We start from the raw sequence: 27,507 nt of genomic DNA, 5'->3' as shown, positions 1-27,507 counted from the left end.
CATCTGTGTTCTTTTTTGTTCAAGATTTCTTTGGCTTAATCAGGTCTTTTGTGCTTTTGAATTTAAAAAATAATAAGCTATATAGGAATAAATTAAGACAAGGGAGAAAATACCTCTATAGTTAAAAAAAAATACAAAACACTCATTAAAGAAATTGAAGACAAACAAATGGAATTAGAAGAATTATTAGTAAAATATCATACTAACCAAAGCAATTCACAGCTTTCAATGAGTTTTTTTTTTTTTTGGTCCAGTCTTGGGCCTGAACTCTGGGCCTGGGTGCTGTCCCTCAGCTCTTCAGCTCAAGGCTAGCACTCTACCACTTAAGCCACAGTGCCACTTCTGGCTTTTTTTTCTGCTTATGTGGTGCTAAGGAATCGAACCCAGGCCTCATGCATGCAAGGCAAGCGCTCTACAACTGAGTCACCTTCCCAGCCCTTTCAATGAGTTTTGTTATGCCATCTTCATATACAAATGCAATATATTCTAACATTGTTGGCCCTAAAATTGTAAATCCTTTCATAGAACAATTCTGTATTCAATCTGATTAAGAGTCATCAGGGTTAGAATATTCTTCCTTTAATTGGGGGCGGGGGGGATTTTTCAATAACAAATTCCAAGTCTCTAACTCAAATTTCAAGAGAGAGAGAGAATAAAAGATAGAATATGAAAAAGAGATAGGCTGGGTACTGGTGGCTCACGCCTGTAATCCTAGCTACCCAGGACGCTGAGATCTGAGGATCATGGTTCAAAGCTAGCCCAGGCAGCAAAGTCCCCATGAGACCCTTATCTCCAATTAGCCACCAGAAAACTGGAAGTGGAGCTGTGGCTCAAAGTGGTAGAGTACTAGCCTTGAGCAAAAGAGATCAGAGACAGCACAAAGGCCCTAAGTTCAAGCCTCATGACTGAGACTGACAAAAACAAAAAAAGAGAGACAACTTGTAACTGGGAGAAGGTTATAGGTATTCACACTGTAGGCAAGAAGACTTGCAACATGGGGCTCTTCTGGTAACATGATGAATCAGAACAGAAAATATGAATAGAAAACTTTTGCAAGCTAAGGAAAGAGAAATGCATGGTCGTTTAAGAAGAACAATACCCATGTGATGTTATGTTCTATAAAATGAACTACTGTGCACTCTAAGGATGGGGAGGTCCAGAGGAGAGAGTTATAAATTTAATACTTGACAAAAATGCCAATACCATGAGGATTATGGACAACACCGATGAGACACTACTGACTGAAAAGAGGGGTTAAGGTGGGTTGGTCTTGATATGGAAATGATCACAATTAGGTTAACCATCCTTTACAGCCTTTAAATATTTAGAGGGAAAAACATTAAAGTGCTATTTTGTTTCTTCAAATCTAGTTACAAATGCATACACAAATGAATATACAACAATGGAAGAGGCCATAGTCTTGAGCTGGTTCCATTTTCATTAAGCAACAACAGTTACATGGTTTTGACACTGAGATACTCCAGATGAACAACTGGAACCATCACACCTCCTCCAACACCATACACCTTGGGAAGGTGGCTCCAGGTTGGATAGGTTTTAAAGTAAAGTATTGATGCATATGATTGAGAAAATAAGCAGCTCCTAAAACAATAATAGATGATGGAAGACAGAGAGGGATGCAGCTTATTGAATAAGCTTATAGATGATGAGAGTTATGAAAGAAAACCACAATATCGTAACAGAGAGGGGAAGGGATATAACAAAATGCTGAAATAAGTACACAGGTTGACCCATTATAACAATGAGATGTACAAGACACTATGTTGAAAACGAATTTTACAGTTTCGGGGCGGGGGGGAGGGGGGAGGGAGGAATTGAGGAGGTGGGGAGGGAAGGGATGGTAGGGAAAAAACAAAGGAGGAGATAACAATGCTCGATAGAGAAATGTACTCATTACTCATGTAACAGTATTTTTACAATAAAAAATATATATTAAAAAAATCATATGGTAAAATGTTTTCCAAGAGCTTCAAAAAATAAAATTGATCATGATATCCACCCTGGATGTCACTTTAATGGAAATTTAGGATCTCCTTGCTTACAGATAGAACCAAACATATGCTTAGACACAAACCAGAAGCATAAAGAAAAAAAAAAGTTAGGCACAATTAGAGGTAGCAGTGGATGGTATTTCTCACATGGTTTCTAAATTAGAGCTTAACTTCCTCTTCCCCCCACTACTTCTGAGTAGGAGGCAAAGGTGAAATTATATTCTACCTGCTCTACTAACTTGAACTGATTACTCCATCTTTAGCACTTTTATAGTTTTTCTTAGAATTTTGAGCTCTTACAATCCTTGGGGAAGAAATAAAAGAGACTAATGACAGCTACACCTTTCTCCAAAAACTCTCACAGTGAATGCCTAGCAATGTAACTCATAATTTCTGCACAATAGCCAGACTCTCGTTTTTCCAAGAAAGAAAGGCTTTGTGCTTTTAATTCATACAATAATTTTGTAAGAAAATATTTGTTGCTGAGAGAATACTAGAAATTCTTGGGGTTTTTCTGGGGAAACTTACAGCATAACAGATAAAGAAGAGTACTTCTGCACTACTGTAGATCTTCAGTCATTTCCTCAGAGGCTCTGAAATGCAGATACAGTGCAGCATTTTTAGATGACAAGGCAAGAATGTGCCTATTCAGCCTGAAAATAATACAGCTTTATCTAAAAAAAAAAAAAAAAAAATGAAGACCCAAATGTCATCAGTGCCAAAGCACCCTAAAATTCTAATTAAAACAATGCTATTAAATGAAAACTGCAGAAACCACTGGTTAAGCCATGGCAGCAGCCAGTATGAGAAGTCTGAAGAGAAACTGTCCTCTCTTTGTAAAAAGTGAAAGCTTTGGGCTGGGAAGGCGGCTCAGTGGTAGAGCGCTTGCCTTGCATGCCTGAGGCCCTGGGTTCGATTCCTCAGCACCACATAAGCAAAAAGAAAAAAGCCGGAAGTGGCACTGTGGCTGAAGTGGTAGAGCGCTAGCCTTGAACTGAAGAGCTGAGCGACAGCGCCCAGGCCCAGAGTTCAAGCCCCACGACCGGACCCCCCCCCCAAAAAAAAGTGAAAGCTTTTTTAACTTCTCAGAGCATCATGCTCTAAACCATAGTACACTACCTGAGAGCAGAACATCTTAACGTATCCGAACAATCACCAGCCACTGGTGCTTAGAACAGCCAGGCTACTCCAAGCAGAATCACTTTTTATGAAGAAGAAAGCAATGCCACTCTGCAGAAGTAAAATGCAGTTAGCTTCACACCCCAAACCTCCTTTCTTTGGAGGATTCCCATTAAGAACTCAATAATAATTGTAAGGTGCCAAAATGTTTCAGAAAATCTACAAGGCTTAAAGTTATTTGCTCAAATTATTCCCCAAACTTTGGGAGTATGAGCAAATGGCTGGGAACAAGCATCAAGAAGGATTATCTCTATTGAACTACTTAAAGATATTTTTTAGTGGTCTCAGATTTTTTTTGGTGTTTTGTTTTGTGACAGTCCTAGGGCTGGGACTCAGGGTCTGGGTGCTATCCTTTAGCTTTTTTTGCTCAAAGCTTGTGTTCTACCACTTCAGCCACACCTCCATTTCTTGCTTTTTGGTAATTAATCAGAGATAAGAGTCTCATGGATCCCCCCCCCCCCCCGCCTCCCCCCTCCCCCCCCCCCCGCCTCCCCCCTCCCCCCCACCTCCCCCTTTCCCCCCCCCCCCCCCGCCTCCCCCTCCCCCCCGGCTGGCTTTGAGGCACGTTCCTCAGCTCTCAGCCTCCTGAGTAGCTAGGACTACAGGCGTGAGCCACCACGCCTGGCTCCTCTCTATCTCCTCTCTACCGTAGTTAAGGGCAACTCTGATGTGCCAAAAACTCCTGTTGATCATTCTTTCCCTCATCTGCCCTGCATCTGGTCCACCAGCCAGCCCTGATAGCTTTCCACTCAAAATATATCCAGAATCCAATATCATCTCTCCTCACTCTAATTCTAGCCACCAGGTAGGCAGTCTGGTCTCCTTGCCTGTAAACATGCCCTACTGTCATCTATTTCCAACAACAAACCAAGTTATTCTTTTGAGCCACAAATCTAATTACATCACTCTTCTTTCAAACCTTCCTATGGCGTCCCATCTCACTCCTTCTGTGACCTTTGTACTTTATGTAAGGTGGTTCTTCTGTGGCATCAAATGTGGCTGCAAGCCCCCTCATTTGCTCCACCCCACTGATTCAGCCATTTTTGGGGGGGTTCCCAGTAATCTAGTCATTTTGTCACACCGGGACCATTTTCCTCTACCTAAGCCTTTTCCCCTAGGTATTCTCCAGAGCTAGTTCCTTACCTCCTCCAGGTCTTAAAAGTCATCTTCTAGGTGAACAATAAGAAGGGTAGCATTGATCCTGTCTAAAGAATGACGAATTTTATTTATTTCACTTTTTTGTGCCAATATTGAGGCTTAAACTCAGCGCCTGGGTGCTCTCCTTTAGCTTGGCACTATACCACTTGAGCCACAGCACCACATCTGAGTTTTTGCCTAGCTAATTAGAGATCAGAATCTCATGGACTGTCTTGTGTAGGCTGGCTTCAAACTTCAGTCCTCAGACCTCAGCCTCCTAAGTAGCAAGGATTATAGGTGTGAGCCACTGACCTACAGCCTTTATCTCTCTTCTTATTAATGGTTTTCTCTTCCTGGAATAAAAATTCCATGCAAACAAAGGGGTTTTTTATGATTTAGTGCCCAACTGTACCCTAAGTCCCTAGTGCAAATCCAGGTATAAAAAGAATTCACGAAATACCTATAGAAAAAAGTGAGTTTATAATCTGTGTCATATATTTATGCATAATGAAGGACAAGCACAGAGTAAAATTTGCTGTAATAGGATGTATAAGTGTGGTTCCACTGGTAGAGCGCCAACATTGCGCAAATAAAACAAGCACAAGACTCTGAGTTCAAGCCTTAGTACTGGCAAAAATAAAATGATTATTCTACTGGAAAAAGCCATAACCCTTTCTTATGCCAAGTAGATGTCAGACCAAAAGTACACTCAGCACAGTAAATTCAGCATGTCCCCAGCCTTCAAGTCAAGGAGCTTGGTGTCATCTTCTGTAAGTGCCTACCCCTTCCTAAATCACTTCATTGTCAGTCTCTTAACCTTTCTCATTTCCTCTCTGATGCTAAATCCAAGCCAATCAATCAAAGTCTTTTTTTAAAAAATCAGTAATCAGATTATGAGAATTTTTTAAACAATTAATAGGACAACAAGAATATTATTTGCAGTAACTAGTATATAGCTAGGATAATCTTACCAGACAAGCAGAAAAGGTCAAAAGCTATGTACATATGTACATATGACCATATAAGATGATTCTAAATGCAATGAACCCCAAGATATGGACACAAAAGTTTTTTCTTTGTTACTGTTGCTTTTAATGTACTATGTGATTTTTCTTGTTTCTTTTGTATGTTCTTCCCCTATGTATAACCCCTGTTTTCACTGTATTTGATTTCAGTGCCCTGCATCTTGTATATACATTTTTCTAATTTGGGGAGGGAGGAGAGAAATAACAAAATGTTGAAACAAGGATACAGGTTGACCCATTGTAACAATGAGAGGTACCAGATACCATATTGAAAATGAACTTTACAACTTCAGTAGAGGAGGAAGGAGCTGGGGAGGTCGAGAGGGAAGGGATAGTAGGGGAAAAACAAAGGAGAGGGTAACAATGCTTGATAGGAAATGTACTCATTACCTTATTCATGTAACTATAACCCCTCTGTACAGTATCTTTACAATAAAGAATATTTTAAAAAAAGAACTGTGAGAAAGTAATGTTTGAAGTCAAATGAACTGATTCTCTATCTGGAAATTATTTTATTAGGGCAAACTGAATTTGATTTTATTTCCATCCTAACAGTGGACATAAGACCTCCTGGAATGTATGTTTAACATGTTCAACAAATACGGAGGTCAACAAGGCTCTATTCTAGGACTCATCACCTTAAGGGAATATATGCCTTTCTTCTAAATAGCAAGGACCTCAGTGCAGGGATAACATTCTTGTTATTCCTAAATGCACTTCACTACCTGGAGACCATCTGTCTTCTGTGAAGAAGCCATTATGGTCTTCAATGCATCTCTCTTTTTAGCAGTTTATTGATCTACAAGTGCCCAGTCAGCCACCACACCACTACAAGTGTGTAATAAAAGCTGATACAGGCATGCTGTGGGCACAGGAGCATACACATCCTCCTCTGAAATATTAACAACTCTGCTGACCCAGAGAGATGAAATGCCACCTTCAGTTTGAAATAAGCCTCTGGGTTCCTACTGATTTTTAAAATAAACAGTCAGAGTGTTTTCCAGGGTTAAGGTTACCTGTCATCTTACAATTCTCACATTACTGTATAACTCATTAGTAAGTCTTATCATTCTTTTTGTTGTTGTTGTTACTGTTGGTCACGGGTCTTGAACTCGGGGCCTGCGCATTCTCCCTGAGCTTTTTTGCTCAAGACTAGAGCTCTACCACTTTGAGACACAACTCCACTTCCAGTTTACTGGTAATTAATTGGAGGTAAGAGTCTCACACACTTTCCTGCCTGGGTTGGCTTCAAACTGCAATCTTCAGATCTCAGCCTCTTAAGTAGCTAGGACTACGGACATGAGCCACCAGCACCTGGTCTTATCATTTTTTTTAGAATCAAAGCTAGCCCTTCAAGATGCAAGTTTAATTAGAATGCCTATCCAGTGATTACTATCAAGCATACAATCTTAAATTTAACCTGTGGCATTTTACACCACTGGGGAAGAAAGTGCCAGAAGACATTTTCCAATTCAACTTGCCATAGACCTAACTGATATCAATCCAGAAATTATAATAGTTACAGAAAAATGTTTCTCTGATATGAATCATTTATTCAACCTCATCTAGGGAGCCAAGCAATACAGTGGTATCTGTATTTATCTGCTGAATTCAAAAGAATTACTCTATTTAATCCAAATTAGATGGCAATGGGCTGTGCCTTAGCTGATCTTATAGCAAAGGGAGATAACCCATCTTGGAAAAAAAAAATCACTGATTTTTCCAGAGAGAATCTGCTGCTCTGTGAGACTTTGGAGAGTGAAAAACTTTCCCCCACTGTTGAACTAGAACCTGGTAGTCCTCACGAACAAAGATGTATGAGCTGCTCAAGACATCTTCCCATCTCTCAGTCTCACTGAAGGAGACGAATGTTCTCTGTGAGTAATGCTCTTCACAAACCCCAATGGGCCATGGTGAGGATTATTGACCTTATTCTGACTAGGAAACCATGGAAAGCCACTGAAAGGTTTTTAAGCAGGGTGATAACATGATTAGAGTTACATCTGAGAAAATTTTTCTCTGAATAGAAAGCACTGACTAGAAGTGATATTAGAAAACAAGGAAGCTAAACAGAGCGTTCAGAAGAGTGGAGAAGATCAGGACCAAGGACAGCAGTAGTGCCCTGACAGCAGGCAGAAGGGGAGACTGGTGCTGTTTGCCCAGCAGCTCTGACACATTCCTTTTGAAAGTCATGAAATGTAAAGTCTGAACCAGGTAGGAGCAATTATAGGAGGCATAGTTTGCTTTCTGCTCATTATCTCACCAAAATCACTATCAGAGGTATGACAGTGGAATATGAAATGTCCTTTACAGGCTCACATGTGAAACACTGGCACAATTTGGAGAGGTTCTGGTACCTTTCCAAGGTGAGGGCCTCGCAGGAGAAAGCAGGGCAGCAGTAGGTTCTGCCTGGCCCCCAGGCCTTCATCTCTCTTTCTGCTGTCCGTCTCGAGATGAAGCTCTTTTGTCACATCACATGGTGGGAATGCTCTCTCACCATATACTCAGAATCAATGCAGCCAGCAAAAGTAATTAACACAGCCAGGCACTGTAGCTTACCTCTGTAATCCTAGCTACTCAGGAGGCTGAGATCTGAGGATCGTGGTTCAAGGCCAGTCTGAGCAGAAAAGTCTGTGAGACTCTTGTCTTCAATCAATCACCAAAAGCCAAAAGTAAAGCTTTGGCTCAAGTGGTAGGGCTCTAGCCTTGAGCATAAAAGCTCAAGGACAGTGCACAGGCTCTGAGCTCAAGCCTCAGGACCAGTACACACAAAAAAGTAACTAATACAAGAGGAGCCAGGAGGAGGTTGTCCTAAATGAAGAGGTAAGAGGGACATTTCACAGAGGCAACCTGAAAATGCTCTTGATGATAAATATTGAGAAGTTTGGAAACGGATCCTGGAAAAGTGATCAGATATGCTAGCAGAAGACACACAGGTAAGTGTGGAAATTCTTATATCCAGAAATGAGGGTAGCCTTTCTTTATCCAGTGATGCTATAGATAGGTGAACCATCCTAGATCAGCAAGAAGAGCAGACAAAGTGGACAAGATCAAAATAAGGAGCTCTCTCCCAGATCCCAGTGGCTCACACCTGTAATTCTAGCTACTTCAAGAGGCTAAAAGGTTGCAGTTTGATACCAGCCCAAGTAGAAAAGTCCATACAATTCTTATCTCCAATTAACCACCAAAAAGCTAAAAGTGAAACTGTGGCTCAAGTAGTAGAGTGTTAGCCTTGAGCAAAGAAAAGTTCAGGGAGAGTGTCCAGGCCCTGATTTCAAGCCCCAGAACCAGCGTCGGAAAAATATAAAGAAAAAAACAAAGAGGAGCTCTAATCCTGGAAAATAAGAATAGTCCAGACTTTTCAATTCCCCTCTTATAAATCAAGTGCTTTATGGAGCTAGCAAGCTTAATCAAAAAAAAAAAAAAACTTGAAGTTTATCATATGCATTGCAAAACAGTTCACAACAAGGCTCTGTTAATAATGAGTACCCCTAGTCCAGTGAAGTTAGGAATCTTTTTTTAAATAGTATTTCCAGATCTACTGTATTCACTGAGCTAAACCATTCATTCAACAAGTATTTATTAAATACCTTTTGTAGCACATGATTTACATCTTTACATTCTGAAAAAACACTTTGGACCAAAATATAATAACAACCCAATTCAAAAAGGAGGGAAACATATGAGTAAGCAAATATAACAAAATAGCACTGTTGGCAGGAAGTAAGGATGTTTGGTATATATCAAAGCCTGAAGAAGAGGAGAAGGTCATTCAACCCGGTAGGAGAAGACGACAGACCATCAACCAAGACTGTGAGGACTTCACTTCACTCCCAGAAGGTTGGTAAGCATTTACAAGGCAAATTGGAGGGTACAATGGGACCATGTTACTTCACTTTCTCCTGTCTGGAAAACATTCTGTTGTGGTAAAAGCATGGGAAAGAATAAGAGTTTGACTTGGGGAGGAAGGTGGGTCAGTTACCAGGCAAAGTGCCATGCTAAGGATTATGGACCCCCTATGTCCTTTGCCCCTGTATCTACCTTGGCCATGACCATGACGGCTTTCTCAAGGGTCATGAAAGGCATTTTTTCTATGTGCAGAGATGTTGTGTCTTGTGTCTCTTTTTTTTTGTTGGATCCACTCTTTGTTCTTGGTTCCACTTGAACAGTATGGTAATGTCTTATGTTCTGTTGTTTTATAACAAGTTTGGGCTATCTCTTTGGGGAGAGTGGGGAGGGTGGGGTGAGGGGGAAGATGTTTAACAAGAGTGGCTTTGGTTTCCATGTTGGTATGTAATAATAAACAACATTGTCTAACAGTAAAAAAAAAAAAAAAAAAAGGATTATGGACCTTTTTCGGGCTAGTCTACCAGTGAGGAGCCACTGAGGAGTTGCAAACAAAGAGATGGCATCATCAGAACTGCATTTTTTTTAAAAAAGCACTCTAAATAGAAGGCATTGACAACCAATGAGATTAGAGAACAGAGAAGGCAAACATAGACACAGCAAGAGTTCAGATCACCAGCCCACAAAGGACAGCGTCAATATTAGCACCAGAGAATGAACAGGAAAGTTACTGGTAGTTAAAGAAATGTGTTCACTACTTGAGTGAGCAGGAAAGAAGGGAAGAGAGTCTTCATAATGAACCTTGAGTTTCTAGTTTGGGGCAAGGAGAGGGGTAAAGATGTCAGTCCCATGATGAGGGGATGAGGGATGAGGCTAGGTGCAAAAAGATGCAATAGTTTTGTATGAATGATCACAATGGCGATATCTAGTCAACACGGTGTCGGGATGGGAAATCTGAGCTAGAGAGATTCAGCACAACTGGTGAACATGAAAGAAGATGGCTTTTAACATGGATGAGGGAGAAGATGAAGAAGGGAAAAAGAAAAGTATTATTCCAGAGAATTGATACACAGGCCAAGAAAAGAAGTGTCATCAAAGGAGAGGGCACAGAATACAGCTGGAAGCAGGAGAGAAGAATGCCTGAAGGAAGAGCCAGGAAAAGCAAAGTTTTCAAAAAGGAAAAGCTATCGCAGATGGAGATGTGTTAAGTGGACATATGCACAAAAGGCAGCCATAAGAAAGAGAAGACAGCCGGAGGAGAGAAGCTACCGCTAACAGGCATGGGGGTCCAAGCAAGAACCACATTCAGCTTTACTGGTATTGGCAGCACATGGAGGGAAGATGGGAGCATGGGGGGAAAAGGGAGTCAGCTGAAGACACAGAGGTCAGCCCTTGCTAACGTGGAAGGTCAGTCACCCAAGGAAGCGCCGTGCACTCAACCCCTGACAAGCATGATGGATCTAGCAGCTCATCCTGGGACCTCTTACGATGGTCCAGTGTTGCCTCTCAACAGCGCTTCTAGCCCTGTCATTACTGAAATACAAGCAAGGAAATTATTCTGCTTCAACACTCATGAAATCCCACAGGACTTTCATGATCCCTTGGTAAGGTCAGGCCCAGCTTTGGCTTTTTATAGCACTGTCAGGTGAAAATGGAGCCCCTGCTAAAATCCTGATGGGATTTTTTTTTTCTGTTCCAGCTACAATGTGTATAAATGCACTGAGTGAGAACAAGTCTTCGTAATATAGGGATTCTTGGTTGAAGCCACCCTATTTTAAGAATACATAACACAGCCAGGTGCCAGTGGCTCACACCTGTAATCCTAACTACTTAGGAGGCTCTCATCTAACCATCATAGTTCAAAGCCAGCCTGGGCAGAAAAGTCCTGGCGAGACTTTTATCTCTAATTATGCACTAAAAACTGGAAGGGCACTATGGCTCAAAGTGGTAGAACTCTAGACTTGAGCAAAAGAGTCCAAGGACAGTACCCTGGCCTTGAGTTCAAGCCTCACAACCAACAAAAGAAGAAATATAAGAAGGAGGAGGAGGAGGGGGAGGAGGAAGGAGAGGAGGGGGAGGAGGAGGAAGAGATAATACATTGTCCAAAATGAAATGTGCTCATTACCTGACTTATACATCACCTTTATGATAACAAGTAAAAAAAATTGTTTTTAATTTAAAAAGAGCCAGACACTGGTAGCTCAGGCCTGTAATCCTAGATATTCAAGAGGCTAAGATCTGAGGATCCTGCTTCAAAGCCAGCCCAAGCAGGAAAGTCCATGAGACTCTTATCTCCAATTAACCACCAGAAAACCGGAAGTGGTGCTGTGGTTTAAAGTGGTACAGCACTCACCTTGAGCTGAAGAGCTCAGGGACAGCACCCAGGTCCAGAGTTCAAGCTCCACAACCGAGAAAAAAGTAAATATATAGGTACACGTATGGTATTCATCAATAATAACACTATCTAAACTTTTATTGACATTCTCTACACTGTTTCAAAAGTGACATTAAAAACTGCTAAAGAAGGAATGTATAGGGGCTGGGAAGGTGGCTCAGTGGTAGAGCACTTGCCTTGCATGCACGAGGCTCCGGGTTTGATTCCTCAGCACCACATAAGAAAAAAGAAAAAAGCCGGAAGTGGCGCTGTGGCTCATGTGGTAGAGCTCTAGCCTTGAGCTGAAGAGCTGAGGGACAGTGCCCAGGCCCAGAGTTCGGGCCCCACGACCAGACCCAAAAAAAAAAAAAAGAAGAAGAAGGAACGTATAATTCTGATTCTTCTAAAATCAATTCTTAACCTCTTTTTTATTAGTTTACCCTGAAGTTTTTCCCTTGGGGATAAAATGCCCTCTGGCAATGCGATCATGCTTGCTTGGTTCTCACACTCCGTAGCTAGTTGAATGTCCTTTTGGTGCCCTGACTAGAGAAGGCTTACGGTCTGGGCAACTTAACTGAAGGTATAGCTTTAGCTTAACTTTCTATTTCTTTTTCTTTTTCTTTCTTTCTTTTTTGTCCTGCCATACCCAACCCTGGGTGAGGGATCTTTTAATTAAGTAGTTGCATAAAGGATTTCTCATATAACAAAGCAGTTTATGAATGCGTTTTGCTCAGTATCGCCCCTTCCAACATTCTCCATGCCTCCGACTCACCTCCTCCCTCACGCTTTTCAATTTTGTACAATACACATTCAAGTGTTGATTGTAATCTCCCCCTCTTCACCTCTGCGCTCCTCTACCCCTCCCCCCCCCAGCCCCACCCCACCCTTTTCAAATCCCTGCTTCCTGGTGTTCATGTTGTTGAACTGTATTTTCTTTTATTTTGTTGACTTTGCCTTTTTAAGGAATTACACTATTTTGAGTTCTCCCTTGAATTTATCATATTTCAATTATTACTACTCTTGCATACTACCCAATGTATTTACTTATAAGCTAAATCTGGCTTCCATATACAAGGTAAAACATGCATTAGATTAACTGTCCATCCTTCAGTGCTCTTGATTTTTATTCCTCACAAGCAATGGGAAATTTAACAAAAGGAGAGTGACTTGTGTGTGTCTCTCTATTTCAGCAATTAATCACAACTAAATCCCTGATTTCCTCTTCTTATACCACATAATAAGGAAACTCAATTATTTCTAAGCCCTTCTTCATCAGTTACTTTCAGTGAAAACTGCTAATTATTGGTCATCTCATTCTCCTCTTTTCTAAATACCTCTTATCGCTACTGATTTGTTAAAAAAAAAAAAAAAAAAAAAAAAAAGGCAGTCCCAGGCTGCCTCAAAGATGAAGTTTTCCAAGAATTTCCCTTGAAGAAGCTGCATTATGACATTGCATGGAAGACTTGTCAACAGGATGTTAGGATTTCTTTATTTCATTTTCGTTATTTTGGAAGTACTAGGGTTTGAACTCAGAGCCTCAAACTTGCTAAGCAGGTGCTTTATCTCTTTTTTGCACTGGTTATTTTTTGAAATAAGGACTCACTTCCTGCCCAGATATATACCTGGACTGCAGTCCTCTTATTTTTGGGTTCTCATTGTAGCTAAGATGACAGGCCTAGACCACCACATCCTGCTTCTTCCATTAAGATGGTCTTGCATAAACTTTTCTGTCCAGGATGGCCTGAAACCTCCCAACCTCACAGTCTCCCATGTAGCTAGGATTACAGGCATGGAACCATGGGCTTCTGATTAAGATGTTAACTTTTGTGTCAGAATGATAATGATCTTCCATGCAACTTGAGACATGAGCATTGCGATGACGTGTTTATTTGAGAACTTCTTTTTTTTAATCTTATTGTTATTATTATAAAAGTGATGCACAGAGAGGTTACAGTTACATAAGTCAGGTAAAGTTTTTTTTAAGAAACAAAATATTACAGATTCTTATAAAGGCTACTAACACCCTTCCCAATCCTCTTTCTTCCCTTTTCTTGAAGAAAGTAAACACCATCTTTCATTGTGTTCTTTGTTTTTTGTTTTTTTGGGGGGTCCGGTCATGGGGCCTGAACTCTGGGCCTGGGGACTGTCCCTCAGCCCTTCAGCTCAAGGCTAGCGCTCTACCACTTGAACCACAGCGCCACTTCTGCCTTTTTTCTTTTTGTTTATGTGGTGCTGAGGAATCGAACCCAGGGCCTCAGGCATGCAAGGCAAGTGCTCTACCACTTCATTTTGTACTATGTAGTACCATGCACATTTTTATACAAACAATGCAAAAATGTTTCCATAAATAACATCTCATGTTGTTTGACTTGCTTTTAACTTCATATAATCATCATCTTACTCTACATTTCTTTCTTCACATTATTTTACTCAAACTTACATTTCTGCATTTGGAAATCTATGGCTATAGCTATACTGCAACAGGTTCCATTGTATTAATATAACTCATTACCCATTTTCTTTTCCTTTTTCTGTGCTAATACTGGCACTTGAACTGAAGACCTCACACTCTTTGCTTGGCTTTTTTGCAATCAGGGCTGGTACTCTACCAACTGACCCACACCTCCACTTCTGGCTTTCTGTTGGCTAATTGGAGATTAAAAAAAAAAAAAGTCTCATGGACTTACCTGACTAAACTGGCTTTGAACCTTGAATCTTGACCCTCAGATCTTAGCCTCCTGAGTAACAATGTTTCTAGGTATGAGCCACCATGGCCCAGCTTATTACCCAATTTTCTAAGGGGAACTTAAATGCTTTTTACTTTACTATTACAAACTGTGGTGCTACAGCCCTCCTTGGATGAGTTTTGCGTACACATTAGCCCTCAGGCCGCCTGTGTGCCTGGCTATGAGGTATGCACGTCTTCAACCTCATGGCCCAGTGTCTGTTATGCCAGTTGACCTGCAACAGTCCACAAGCACAAACCTTCAATACAATCAAATCAACTGTACCCCATCCAGGTCTGTGAAATACTCCACCACCTTGGAAAGCAGGGGGCTCAGAGTGTGAAATGGAATCACTGTATGGACATAAAGAGGAATTTAGGACAAAACTCAATGAGAGATGCTCTCGAATATATGAAGTGTCCAACAGAGTACAGTCCTGAATATGAAACAGCAGGGTATTTTTTAAGAGCAGGAAATGATATAAATGTAGGAAGATGACCTAATATAATGTAAATTGCCTTTTCTTGGCAAAATACATTGACGCCAAAAAAATCAATTGAAATAATTCAGATGCTGCAGTCTCCCATAAAGCAGCAAATCTGTCAAACTTTTTGGAATGCCAACAGCAGCTTGTACTACTCAGACTAAACCTCATGCAAACAATGGCTAGTGACTTCTAGAAGGGTGCATCTCTGTGCAGGCAAATTGATGAAAGAAAAACATTGTTCAGACTCAAAGCATGTGCTTGCCATCTAGCTTATAAACCTATGTACTATGGGTTTTGGACATTATGAACAGAATGTCTCTGATGGGATTTTATAAAAATCTGGTAGTGATGGCTCCCTCATAGGAGATGGTCAGAAAGTCTGGAATACAAAGGAGAGAGTGGAAGACAGACAAATACTACCTGGTTAGAATTAGCTAATACTGGGGCTGGGAAGGTGGCTTAGTGGTAGAGTGCTTGCCTCGCATGAGGTTGATTCCTCAGCACCACATAAGCAGAAAAAGCCAGAAGTGGCGCTGTGGCTCTAGTGGTAGAGTGCTAGCCTTGAGCTGAAGAGCTGAGGGACAACGCCTAGGCCCAGAGTTCAGGCCTCACGACCAACAACAACAACAACAAAAGCTAATCAGTTAATACTTTTTCAATGAGCCTAAGATTTCACTCTACCAATCCACAGATACTTCTCTAAAACTATTTTAGCCAAGCACTGGTAGCTCACACCTATAATCCTAATTGGGAGATTGAGATTGCAGTTCGTGGCTTGAAACCATTCAAGGCAGGAAAGTTTATAAGATCCTTATCTCCAATTAACTACCAAAAAGCCAGAAGTGGAGGAGTGGCTCAAGGGGTAGAGTGCTAGTCTTGAGCACAATAAACTAAAGGACAGCAACTAGGCTCTTAGTTCAAGCCTCAGTACCAACACACACACACACACACACACACACACACACATATAGTGATTGGTACTACCACAATAGGATATGTAAGATATATATTAGGATATATATTATATTGGGATAATAACAAATTAGATATCCTATCTATGCTATCCTTATATGTATCCTAATATATGTATATCCTAATATATATAGATATCCATATGTCTGAATATCTATATATGGATATATTTATATATCTATAGCTATATATGGACAGCCCATCTGTCTTTGCTGAAAAGCCTGCTCTGTCTGCTGTGTGCTCTGAAGCAATACCCAGTCACCTGGGCTACCACATAGCTGTCTCACAGACCCAAGCACGGAATGTGTATTTGTTAGCCTTCTGCCACATTGTCTTCTACTTTTGCTCCTTGAAAACATGAACCATGAAGGGATGGGAAGGGGAAACAAAGGAGGAGGCTACAATGCTTGATAAGAAATGTACTCATTATCTTGCCCATGTAATTGTAACCCCTCTGCACAGTATTTTCACAATAAAAAAAACTATAAAAATAAATAAAAGAAAAAAAAAGAAAACATGAACCATGGATTTCACTCATATCCTGAACCTCACATAATACTCCTGACATAGCTGCTGTTCAACAGACATTTTAGAGTTGGTACAATGAAATGTACATCATTCAGTGATTTTTAAATGACCCCATGAATTTATTCATTCCTCCTATAAAGCGTGCGCGTGCGCGTGTGCGTGTGCGTGTGCGTGTGTGTGTGTACTTTAAAAGTTTGGTTTAGGGCTAGGGAAATCACTCAGCAGTAGTGAACTCACCAAGTGTATGTGAGGCCCTGGGATTGATTTTCAGTCTTACCTCCCCCCCTTAAAAAAAAAAAAAGTTTTGTTTAGGAAATTTTTAAAAATCTAATGCTAAAAAAATGTTTAAACATAAGCCTATGAAGGTAGTGATTTTGTCTGTTTTATTAACTTCTGTGTCTCAAACATATTTGGCCTGATGCCTGACACATAGCAGGTACTTTAAAATGTGCTGAACAAACAAATACTCATGCCTATAATGTTCTTCATACTGAATGGAATCCAGTACTTTTCTCCCTTATTTCATAAAATTCTTTTATTATTTATTTAAACTGGGGGAATATGATCGTACAGTTTAGACCATGAATCCCCCAAAGACCCTTGTGTTGAAGGCTTGGCCCCCACCCAGGGCACTATCAGGAGGTGGTGGAAGCTTTAGGAAATGGAATCTTCTAGAAGGACAATAAGTCATTGAGGGCATGCTCTTGAAGTAGCTATTGGGTCGCAACCTTTCCTGTTTCCCTTGACAGTTTTCTGACTGCTATGAAGTGAGCTAGAAGGAAGTTGGGTCATTGGGAACATGCTCTCGAAGACATGAGATCTCTGACCCTCTTTTCTCTTTTCTTATAGGTGAGTAATTTTCTCTGCCATGCCTTCCCATAATGCACTGCCTCACCATAACCCAAAGGCAACAGGGCCAAACAACCACACACTGAAATTGGAGGCCTAAGCAAACCTTCCCTCTTTTAATTGTATTACCTCAGATCTTTTGTTCCAGTAATAGAAAATAGACTAACATAGGGGGAAATATACATAACAAAACTAACCATTTTAACTATTTTTTAAAGTGTAGAGTTCCATGGCATGAAGTACATCCGCACCACTTTTCTCTATTAGATTGTGTTTTGGGCGGGTTTTTGTTTTTGTTTTTGTTTTTGTTGCTGGTCATGTGGCCTGAACTCGGGGCCTGGGCACTGTCCCTCAGCTCTTCAGCTCAAGGCTACCAGCACTCTACCAGTTGAGCCACAGCACCACTTCCAGCTTTTTCTGCTTATGTGGTGCTGAGGAATCAAACCCAGGGCCTCATGCATGCAAGGCAAGCACTCTACCACTGAGCCACCTTCCCAGCCCCTAGATTGTAAATTTTTTAACCCCAATCTGCTAAGTAATATGTTAAGTCATTAGAAAGAGAATAGCTTCATTTTATTCCATGAGTAAATCATGGTAAGAAGTTAAATGCTTGGTGTTCTGCCACTTTCTATTACAAATTAGTACTGGAAGGAATCTCTTTAGCAATAGCTGTTTCTATCTCTCCATCTTGTTCTCTTGCTCTCTTCCTTTCCCCCATTTTTCCATTCCCCTCTTTATACACTTCTTAATCGTGTGCCTTTCATCTACTTTCTGTCACTTCAATTAAGCTTTCTCATCATGTGCTGGAGTGTGAAAGGGCTTAGAGTTTACAGAATCCAAACCATCATTTTACATAGGAGAAAACAAAGTCCTCTTTAAGAATACAAGAAATACATAATGAGGCTATTAGAATAATTTTCTTTTCTGTTCCTCTACTGAGTCACACATTTCCTCTCCTGAGTTTTGTTTGGAGCAATAAGTTACAAAAGTGTCTGTGACTAAAGTGCACAACTAGAAGCAGATATGTGGGGTGATATGTGATATGTAGATATATGAGTGTGAGTGTGTGTGTGTGTGTGTGTGTGTGTGTGTGTGTGTGTGTGTGTGTGTGTGTATGTAGGGTCAAACTAACCCAGACTGTATTTAGCATTTTGCCTAAAGGCTTAAGATTACCATAGAGCAGAGAAGGGGACAATATTGTTAATTAGCAATCCAGAGTGGGATATATAGAATTGATCCTCTAATTGATCCTTACTGACCCATCACTGAAAGAACAAACAAGCTCGCCTTCTAGATCCGAAATAAGGTTCTTGACTTTGTTGAGTCAATAAAAAGCGCTCGCCGGGTGAGGGCCAACCCCAGTTGATTTGTGATGCACTTGATGTTGATGTGGGCTCTTGAGCAAGATTCTCATACACTCACACCCAACAGTCAACTTGGGAAAGTAAGCTAGAGTACAAGCTCCCAAGGACCACTGTAATTCTTTGTCCTGTCCCCCTTATCTCTTTCCCAAATACCTGGCAGAGAGCTCAGGACACGGCAGGATGCAGGTGTCTCTCTCTTCTAGCCATGTGTTCTCCCCCATTGACAAAACACCCTCCCTAATCTTCAGCTCTCCCTACTTCCTTGTGTTTGGGAAGAGCTGAAAGGAAGCAGCATGACTATCATGTTTACTGATTGAACATGAGACTTGTTACATGACCAGGAGTGTTGGCATGGGTTGTATATGAATGTGTGTGTATCTTAGGTTAAAGATTTTTAGTCAGTGGGCAAAATATTTTTCAGGACCTACTGTGTACAAAGACCTAAATCTGATTTACAAACTGAATAATTCCTGCCCTCCAGGAACATGAGTCACCACATTTGACCCCTGTTTTTCCCAGATCACTCGCAGCTTCTAAAACTAATAGAACGATTTCATTGTTCGCTTACTTTTTCTTCTTTGTGCTTCCTAAGTGCAAAGACACTTCATGATATTAGCTTATGCTGTATTATATATTGCAATTCCATTATTAGATACTATTTTATTCTATCAATATTTATTTGTTGTATTTCTCCCACTCTGCCCAGACTTAGCTTTTTCCTTTTTGTCAACAATGCACCCGATGCTCAGCCAATGTCCTCTCAAAAGTGCTAGATGCTGTGAGGTGCAATGGCTCATACCTGTCATCCTCACTGCTCAGGAGGCTGAGATCTGAATATTGTCGTTCAAAGCCAGCCTAAGCAGTAGAGCTCATGAGATTCTTATTTCCAATTTGCTACCAAACAAATTCAAATGGTAGAATATTCACCTTGAGCAAAATAGCTTAGGGACAGGTACCCAAGCCCTAAATTCAAGTCCCAGGATTGAGGAGGTGGAGGGAGAGAAACTACTAGGGAATACGTCTATAAAAACTCCAGTCTCACCGGGCGCTGGTGGCTCACGCCTGTAATCCTAGCTACTCAGGAGGCTGAGATCTGAGGATCGTGGTTCAAAGCCAGCCCGGGCAGGAGAGACCGTGAGACTCCTATCTCCAATAAAACCACCAGAAAACCGGAAGTGGCGCTGTAGCTCAAGTGGTAGAGCGCTCGCCTTGAGCTAAGAGCTGAGGGACAGCACCCAGGCCCAGAGTTCAAGCCCCACGACCGACAAAAAAAACAAAAAACAAAAAACTCCAGTCTCTGCCACATTAAGCAAAATAGATATCAAAACTTATATGGCAAACATTTAGCAGCTTCTGTCAGTAGGTCTCAGAACAAGGCTACTTTAGTTTAGAACAAAGACTCTGAAAGCATTATTTGTTGTTGTTGTTGTTAATTTAGGGAATTAACAAAGCAGTCTCTTGATTCCGTGGAGCCAGTGGAGGTTCCCAAACTTGAAGCCAGAATTTGAATCATGACACCTTCATTTGGTTATGGTGAGATTTTACAAACTTTAGGTTGGTCTTTGTGTGCCTTGGTTCCCTCTACTATAAAATGAGAATATTAAACACACACCACACACACACACACACACACACACACACACACACGCCACCTCTGCAGGGTACCGGTGGCTTACTCCTGTAATCCTGGTCACTCAGGTGACTGAGACCTAAGGATCATGGTTCAAAGTCAGCCAGGAAAGTTTGTGAGACTCTTATCTCCAATTAATCACCAGAAAACTGGAAGTGGCTCTGTGGTTCAAAGTAGTAGTGCGCTAGTCTTGAGTTGTAGAACTCAAGGCCAGCCCCAGGCTCAAAGTTTAAGCCCCATGACCAAGAAGAAAAAAAAGAGAAAAAGAAAAAAGAATGTCTATTTCTGAAGGTTATTATGAACAATAAATTAGTGAATAGACATAAAACTTTAAGAAGTCCCAAGTTTCAGGTTTGGCCATTACTATTATTATTAATCTCCTTCCCATTCTGTCAATTTTGTGAATTGTTTTAATGAAGTCAGAGAAAGGGAAAGCAGTGAGAATTAATGATGTAAAATTAATAAAATACAGAGTTAGAACAAGCATAAACTAAAATCTTCTGCCCCAAACATTCAAGAAGCAAAAGGTAGCCGGGCACAGGTGGCTCACGCCTGTAATCCTAGCTACTCAGGAGGCTGAGATCTGAGGATCGCGGTTCAAAGCCAGCCCGGGCACGTAAGACCGTGAGACTCCTATCTCCAATAAACCACCAGAAAACCGGAAGTGGCGCTGTAGCTCAAGTGGTAGAGCGCTCGCCTTGAGCTGAAGAGCTGAGGGACAGCACTCAGGCCCAGAGTTCAAGCCCCACGACCAACAAAAAAAAAAAAAAAAGAAGCAAAAGGTGTCCTAAAGTGTGAGATAAAGTTCTTAAATGTAAGCCCAAATTACCATGCAATTATCCTCATTTGAAACAAAGCATGAGCTTATTTTTTAGCAGCTGTAGACTCTATGTAGCACTGCCCAAAAGAATTTTCTTTGATGGTGGGAATGTTCACGGTAATCTGCACAATTAAAACTGACAGCTACCAACCACATGTAGCGATTAAATATTTGTAATGTGGCCAGTACAACTCAGTAAATATTTTTTAATTTTACTACTGTGTACTTTAAATTTAAACAGCCACATATAGCTAGCGGGTACCCTACTGGGCAGGCTAGTTGTAGATGCTGGCCCCTTTGCCTGACATGGCCTTCCTCCAAACCCCCCTCCAAATCTCATCAAAGCCTTGTTCAGATTTCATTTCCTCTGGACAACTTTCCCAGCTCTCTTATCTCCCTCACAGCAGATATCCCACTCACAGCCGATACACTGCTGCTACCACCGTCCCCCCCCACCCCCGCCGCACCTTGTTTCTTTCAGTACATTTTAAGGGGTGCTGTCATTACCCTGCTGTTACATTTTAGTCTCTGTGACACTAAGAGTCTCTAAGAATTTTGAGCCAGGTGCTGATGACTCACTCCTGTTGTCCTAGCTACTCAGGAGGCTGACATCGGAAGATCATGGTTCAAAGCCATCCTAGGCAGAAAAGTCCCCATGAGATTCTTACCTTCGATGAACTCAAAAACTGGAAGTGAAGCTGTGGCTCAAAGTAGTAGATCACTAGCCTTGAGCAAAAAGAGCTCAGACACAGGGCACAGGCCCTGAGTTCACAACTGACGAAAGAAAGACAGAAAGAAAGACAGAAAGACAGAAAGAAAGACAGAAAGAAAGAAAGAAAGAAAGAAAGAAAGAAAGAAAGAAAGAAAGAAAGAAAGGAAGGAAGGAAGGAAGGAAGGAAGGAAGGAAGGAAGGAAGGAAGGAAGGAAAGTTGAGGTCCTTGTCTTATTCATCCTTTCATTCTAGTTATGTCTGCCAAGCTGTCACATAATATTTGTGCAATAGATATTTGCTGAATAGATTATTAAATTATAACTATGCACAATGTTCTAAAAAATTTTTCAGAGTCCTGACAACCACTTCATAATTATTGTTTGGGTCAAAGTCCATTATAAATTTCTAAATAAGAAGTTCTTAGAGTATAAGTTGAAAGTCTATTTATTTCAGAACCTAACAACATAATGTGTCAGTACAAACCAAAGAACATAAATGGGCGTGGCAACAAAACCCTACCTACAGCTTCTTCCTCTTGAGGGCCTAGATGTCTCTTGGATTTCAAAGCTGTTCTTACCAGAGATCTGTTTCCAGGTCTTACAGTAATTTTTCAGGGAGACAGGGATGAGATTTAGAAGCTGAGAGTTCCTGATTTAAGACTCCTTATGGGAATTGGGAGCAATTCATCTATCCTTGGTTCCTATCTATCCCCTATCCTATCTATCTATCCGATCCAAAGAGACCCCAATCCTACCTCCAAGAAGAAAATAAATGTAATCTTACTGAACATGAAAAATAATGGGTGTTGGCATATGTTATCCAAAAAGAACTGGGTGATTCCCCCATTCCTGAGTAATGCTTTTATTCAGCAAATCTTTCTTTGTTGCATTACCAGCATTTGCCGCCATGTTAACCAGTCCTAATTGCCAATCTAGCTGGGGATTTGTAGGATTTTTGTTTGTTTTTGTTAATCATGGGGCTTGAACTCTGGGCATTGTCTTTAAGCTCTTCAGCTCAAGGCAACTACTCTACCATTTGAGCCACAGCACCAACTTCCAGTTTTCTGGTTGTTCATTGGAGATAAGAGTCTCACAGACTTTCCTTCCCCTGGCTGGGTCTGAATCGCCATCCTCATTTCTCAGCCTCCTCAGTAGCTAGGATTACAGGCATGAGCCACCAGCACCGGGCCTTTGGCTGAATTTTTTAATCACAATTTTTGAAATAATCTTTTATTGGAATTCTCTAAAATTAGGTATTAATTTCTATCATTAGAAAGTGCTCTTGGGACTAGGAATTGTGGCTTAATGATAGAGCACTTGCTTCACATGCATAAGGCCCTGGGTTTGATTCCTTGGTATCACATAAACAAAAGGTAACATTAATTTTAAAAAAATAAGTCTTTCTTACTGGATTCATTATCTTAAAGTTAATTTTTATGAAATATTCTCTATTTTACAAGTGTTTGTCTTTCCTACCCTCCAGGAACTTCAAGTTTGTTCATGAAAACAAATGCACAGTGCTCCATTTGTGGATACAACCACAGCAGCAATTCACTGAGAAACAAAGATTTCAGGAAGAATGTGAATCCAAGGGCCTTATCTTCAGATCAGATACAGATTTGACTCTTCTTATTAATTTGGTGGTTTTATTTATTTATTTTTGCTGGTCCTGGGGCTTGAGCTCAGGGCCTAGGCACTGTCCCTGAGCTTCTTTTTGCTCAAGGATAGCACTCTTAACACTTGAGCCACAATACCACTACAGGCTTTTTTGAGTTTATTGGAGATAAGAGTCTCAAGGACTTTCCTGCCTTTGCTGGCTTCAAACATCAGTCCTCAGATCTCAGCCTCTTGAGTAGCTAGAATTACAGATATGAGCCACCTGCACTGGGCTTGTTGTATTTTTAAATATGTAAGTAGAAGACTCTAATGTAACAAACATTGATTTAACAAATGACTGAGATCTTTGGGACTATAGGATCATTTACCTAAATCTCTTATCTTAGCATAATATTGATAAATTACTAAGCAATCTGTTTCTCTGGTTTTTCTTTCCCCTTGTCCAAAACACTTCTTCCAGAATTTTAATATTTTTACTTTATTTATAATTTTAATATCAATTAAATATTAATATTAATTTATTTATAATATATTAAATTTATTTATTTTTATATTTAATTTTAATTTTTCTACTTTAAAAAATTACAAAAAAGACAAAGGTCTAAGATGTCATTTGAGACCTCTCATGAATAACGTAAGATAAATATCTTCTATCTCATTCTAGAAGATGTCTTAAATCTAAATACAGGTATCAATTTCCTTTTAGCTTCCTTATAAAACTTTCCCCCTAGGAAGAACATTGATTAAGTGGAGAAATTATGTAATATATGTTGTTGGATTTGCCTGTGAATTCTAATGATATAAGATCAACTTCTTTCCAAAATGTGTTTATTGCTATTAAGAAAAGAAAGCTCTGGTGATGTGTGTGTGTGTGTGTGTGTGTGTGTGTGTGTGTGTGTGTGTGTGTGTGTGTTCTGAGGTTAAAAATGAAGATAGTGACCTTAAGCCTCTCAAGATTTGTAAGGCTGGCATGCCATCTATCTCAATAATTCCTAACAAGAATGTCAAATGGACAGAAACAGCCATAGTAAGCGGGTGCTTTGCAGCTGACAGTGATTGCTGTATTTGGGGTGATGGGGAACAGCATTTCCATTAGTTCAAGTGAAATACAATGCCCTGCCAACTCTAGGTATCAGTGTATTCAATCCCCCTGCTGTGCCTGTCCATTTTCTGTTGCTGCAATTAAAAATCAGTCGATATCAAGTCAAAATGTTGTACATTCTTCCCCTATCCCTTTCCTCTTCACTGTGTTTCCAGCTTCACCGGAAGAACATGTCACTATGGTAACCAATCTCTCTGGTGCCCAGACCAAGTCAACCTTTCTAGTCCAATTGCCAAGCAGAGTATCACAGAATCAGAGACCTGGAAGGAGCCACCAGAAGCCATGAATTCCATGCCCCCTTTCTCCAAGTGAGGTCAACCAGTACCAGACACAAGATACTTGTCTCATTCTACAAGGTTCAAAGAAGGAAATTCAAGAGTGCCCTTCAGAAAATCCTGCTCGTATTTCCAGTCATGTTGACATGAATTCTCCTCCACATTTCAGCTAACTCCCTACCATTTCGATTTTAAAGAAAGCAGAACATGACAGAAAAAGAAACCACTTTATAAATCTGAAAACTGGGATAAAGTCAGCCATTGTCAAAACGATTCTACTTCCTCTTGTTTTCCAAGCCCAACACTTGTTCTTCTGGAATCCTCTCACATCCTGTATACCTTTACAAAGTTGTGGCATTCCAGACAACAGCCTTGTCACGAGAAGAGGTCACACACAGAACCAAATCGGTTGAAATCTCCTAGTCATGCTAAACAATCCCCACTACAAACACCAAGATGTATTCTCCCTCCGGCCATCCCCCACCTCAGAAATGTGAACTGGCTTTCCAGAGCCTACCTACTGACTTGGCTTTCTCAAATTCACCGATTTTTTTTTTTCTGATCCATTTTAACACCTGCATGAATCCAAGCACATCGGTCCTTACAAGTATTATTTTAAACCAGCAAACTTCACAGCTTTAAATAAGAGACATGAAGAATTGTCTTATGTCTTGGCCTCAGAGTACTTTGCAAATGATGGCACTGCATGTTCACCACCCTGGAATGACTATGTGATAGTTGGAGAGAGTAAAACATGGAGATAATAGAAGCAACACATAACAAGCTACACATCTTCCCAGACAGGCCTCCATGGAAGAGAACATACGCTCTTCAGAGAAGCATTACAGCTAACTATATTTCAGTAGGCTGATGGAACAGGATAGCCTCCAACATAGAAATCATACAGGATTTACAAACTGTACCCAGGAGGCAGAATTTTTTTCTTAATGTAGGTAGTCGTATTAAAGTAACCAATTTTACCACTATCCAAGTGCAGCCTGTTTCCTGGGGTAGTCTACTTGGGGCCTTTTTTAAAATATATAAATCTTCAGAAAATGGCATTCCTTTCGCTCTGAAGTGCCCGCTTTGGCGCTACTTTTCTGGCGTCTATGAGACCCTGATACTCGCTGCACACGATCGCTGTCGCCCACGACTTTTTCAAAAGGAGAAATAAAGGACTGGAAGATCGTGCTCCGGACCAACAGGCTTTACGCCGCGGCCGAGGCTGGGGAATCTCACCGACTGCCGTGGACGCGCGCCGGCCCCGCGCCGGGCCTGGGACCGCGCTTCCCAGAGCAAGGCCTCGGCGTGAGACCTTCCCTGCTATCTCCCCCTCGATTCGGATCAGTTCCATGTGGCGAGCAAAGATCACCATTCCGAATCTGTTCTCCCCCCCTTGACACCACCACGCCTCCCGGGGCTTCCTCTAGAAGCCCCACGTGATGGGGTCCCTTCTTTTTCTCTGAGGCCGGAGTAGCCCCGTATCCTAGGGGCCACGAGAAGCCAGGTGAGGCGGCCCAGATAAGACACAAGACCGCAGCGGAGCAGAGCCGGAGCCCCTGCCCCGGTGCCGCAAACCAGCCCACGGACAGGCAAGTCTGGTCCTCTCCGAGCCTCCGCCCGGCCTGTGGATGCCTGCATCCCCTCCCCCTCCGCCCCCGCCCCCAATGAGGAGATGGGGGGTGGCAGGTGGCCGCGGGGCCTACCTCGAGGCGCCACGCCGCGCCCCTGGGCGCTTACCTTTCCGGATGAGGGCTGCGATCTCGGGGTCGAAGCCTTGCCGGTGACACTTCCTCCAGAGGCCCATGTTGGTGGAGTTGTACTGCCGGCTGCACTCGTCCGCGGGGCTCATGGCGAAGAGCTGCCGGCGATTCCGGGCGCGGAGGAGTTTGCCCTCCCAGCGGTCCAGGCGCGAGCGGCTGGCCCGGAGAGGCAAGTTGTTATTGTTGTTGTAAATGAAGCCCGGGTCCACGCGGCGAGTGTTGAAGGCCTTGCACCTGTCCCTGTGCTTCCTGGCGTCCGTCTCGTACCAGTGGTCGGAGCAGATGGCCACAGCCAGCATGCCGAGGGCGCAGAGCGCTAGCGAGAGGCCCGTGTAGAGCAGTAACCTTCCGGCAGCCATGCCTCCGCTGGGCGGCTACACCATGGGCATGATCCGCCGCGCCTCGCCTTCCCTCCCTGCGCCCGCCCGAGCTGCGGGAGAGGACCGCGGGAGGAGGGGACGGGAGGAGGGGGGGCCCGCGTGGTGAAGCCCCCCCCACCGACCGGTGCGCAGCCCCGGGAGTGCGCGGATCCGGGGCGGGAAGCCTAAAAAGTTCTGCTGGGGAGCGGCTCCCGCGGGCTCCTGGGCATCCTCCAAGGCTGGCGCAGCCTCCCGGCGGCCGCCGCCCCCCCGCCCCGCCCCGCAGGAAGGGACGGCGAGGCCCCGCGCGCCGCTGCCCTGGGCGCCCGCGACTGCTCCGCTGCCTCTGGGACTGGCTGGGGGGTCCTTTGTGCGGCGTGGAGATCAGACCCGAGCTTTCTGGGAACGGGGTGAGGGGGGGTGGAGGGGCGTCCGGAGGTGGCTGGTCCTCAGGATGGAGCTGAAACCCACCCGCAGCCGGCGGCCCCGGGGAACCCTCCCGACGCCGGGACCGGCTGCCCTGAGTCGCGCCCGGAACTCCCTTCTCCGGGATTCACCCGGGGATGCTCGCCCAGAAATGTTCTCCTCTCCGGATCGAGTGTTATTTTTAAAACCCAAAATTACAAATCTCCGTGGTCTGATCACCTGCAGGCTCGTGGCCGGTTCGGGTCCCGACGGCGGCTCCTAGAGGCGAGCTTCCCGCGGACGCGCGGCGGCGGCGGCCCGCCTCG

General features: G+C 42.4%; 1 protein-coding gene across 1 annotated transcript in view; it reads right to left on the bottom strand.

Annotated features, from left to right (window-relative positions):
• The window catches only part of Tmem178b (transmembrane protein 178B), a 371,577-nt gene extending 344,801 nt beyond the window's left edge, over window positions 1-26,776 (bottom strand). Inside the window, exon 1 of the mRNA XM_042677240.1 lies at window positions 26,395-26,776. Within this exon, the coding sequence (XP_042533174.1) occupies window positions 26,395-26,776 (382 nt within the window). The remainder of the gene's footprint in view (window positions 1-26,394) is intronic.
• Between the last annotated feature and the right edge of the window lie 731 nt (window positions 26,777-27,507).

Source organism: Dipodomys spectabilis, unplaced genomic scaffold (genome assembly GCF_019054845.1).
Source record: "Dipodomys spectabilis isolate Male_0828 unplaced genomic scaffold, ASM1905484v1 ptg000034l, whole genome shotgun sequence".
NCBI lineage: Eukaryota > Metazoa > Chordata > Mammalia > Rodentia > Heteromyidae > Dipodomys > Dipodomys spectabilis.
This window is presented reverse-complemented; position numbering and strand designations above follow the sequence as displayed.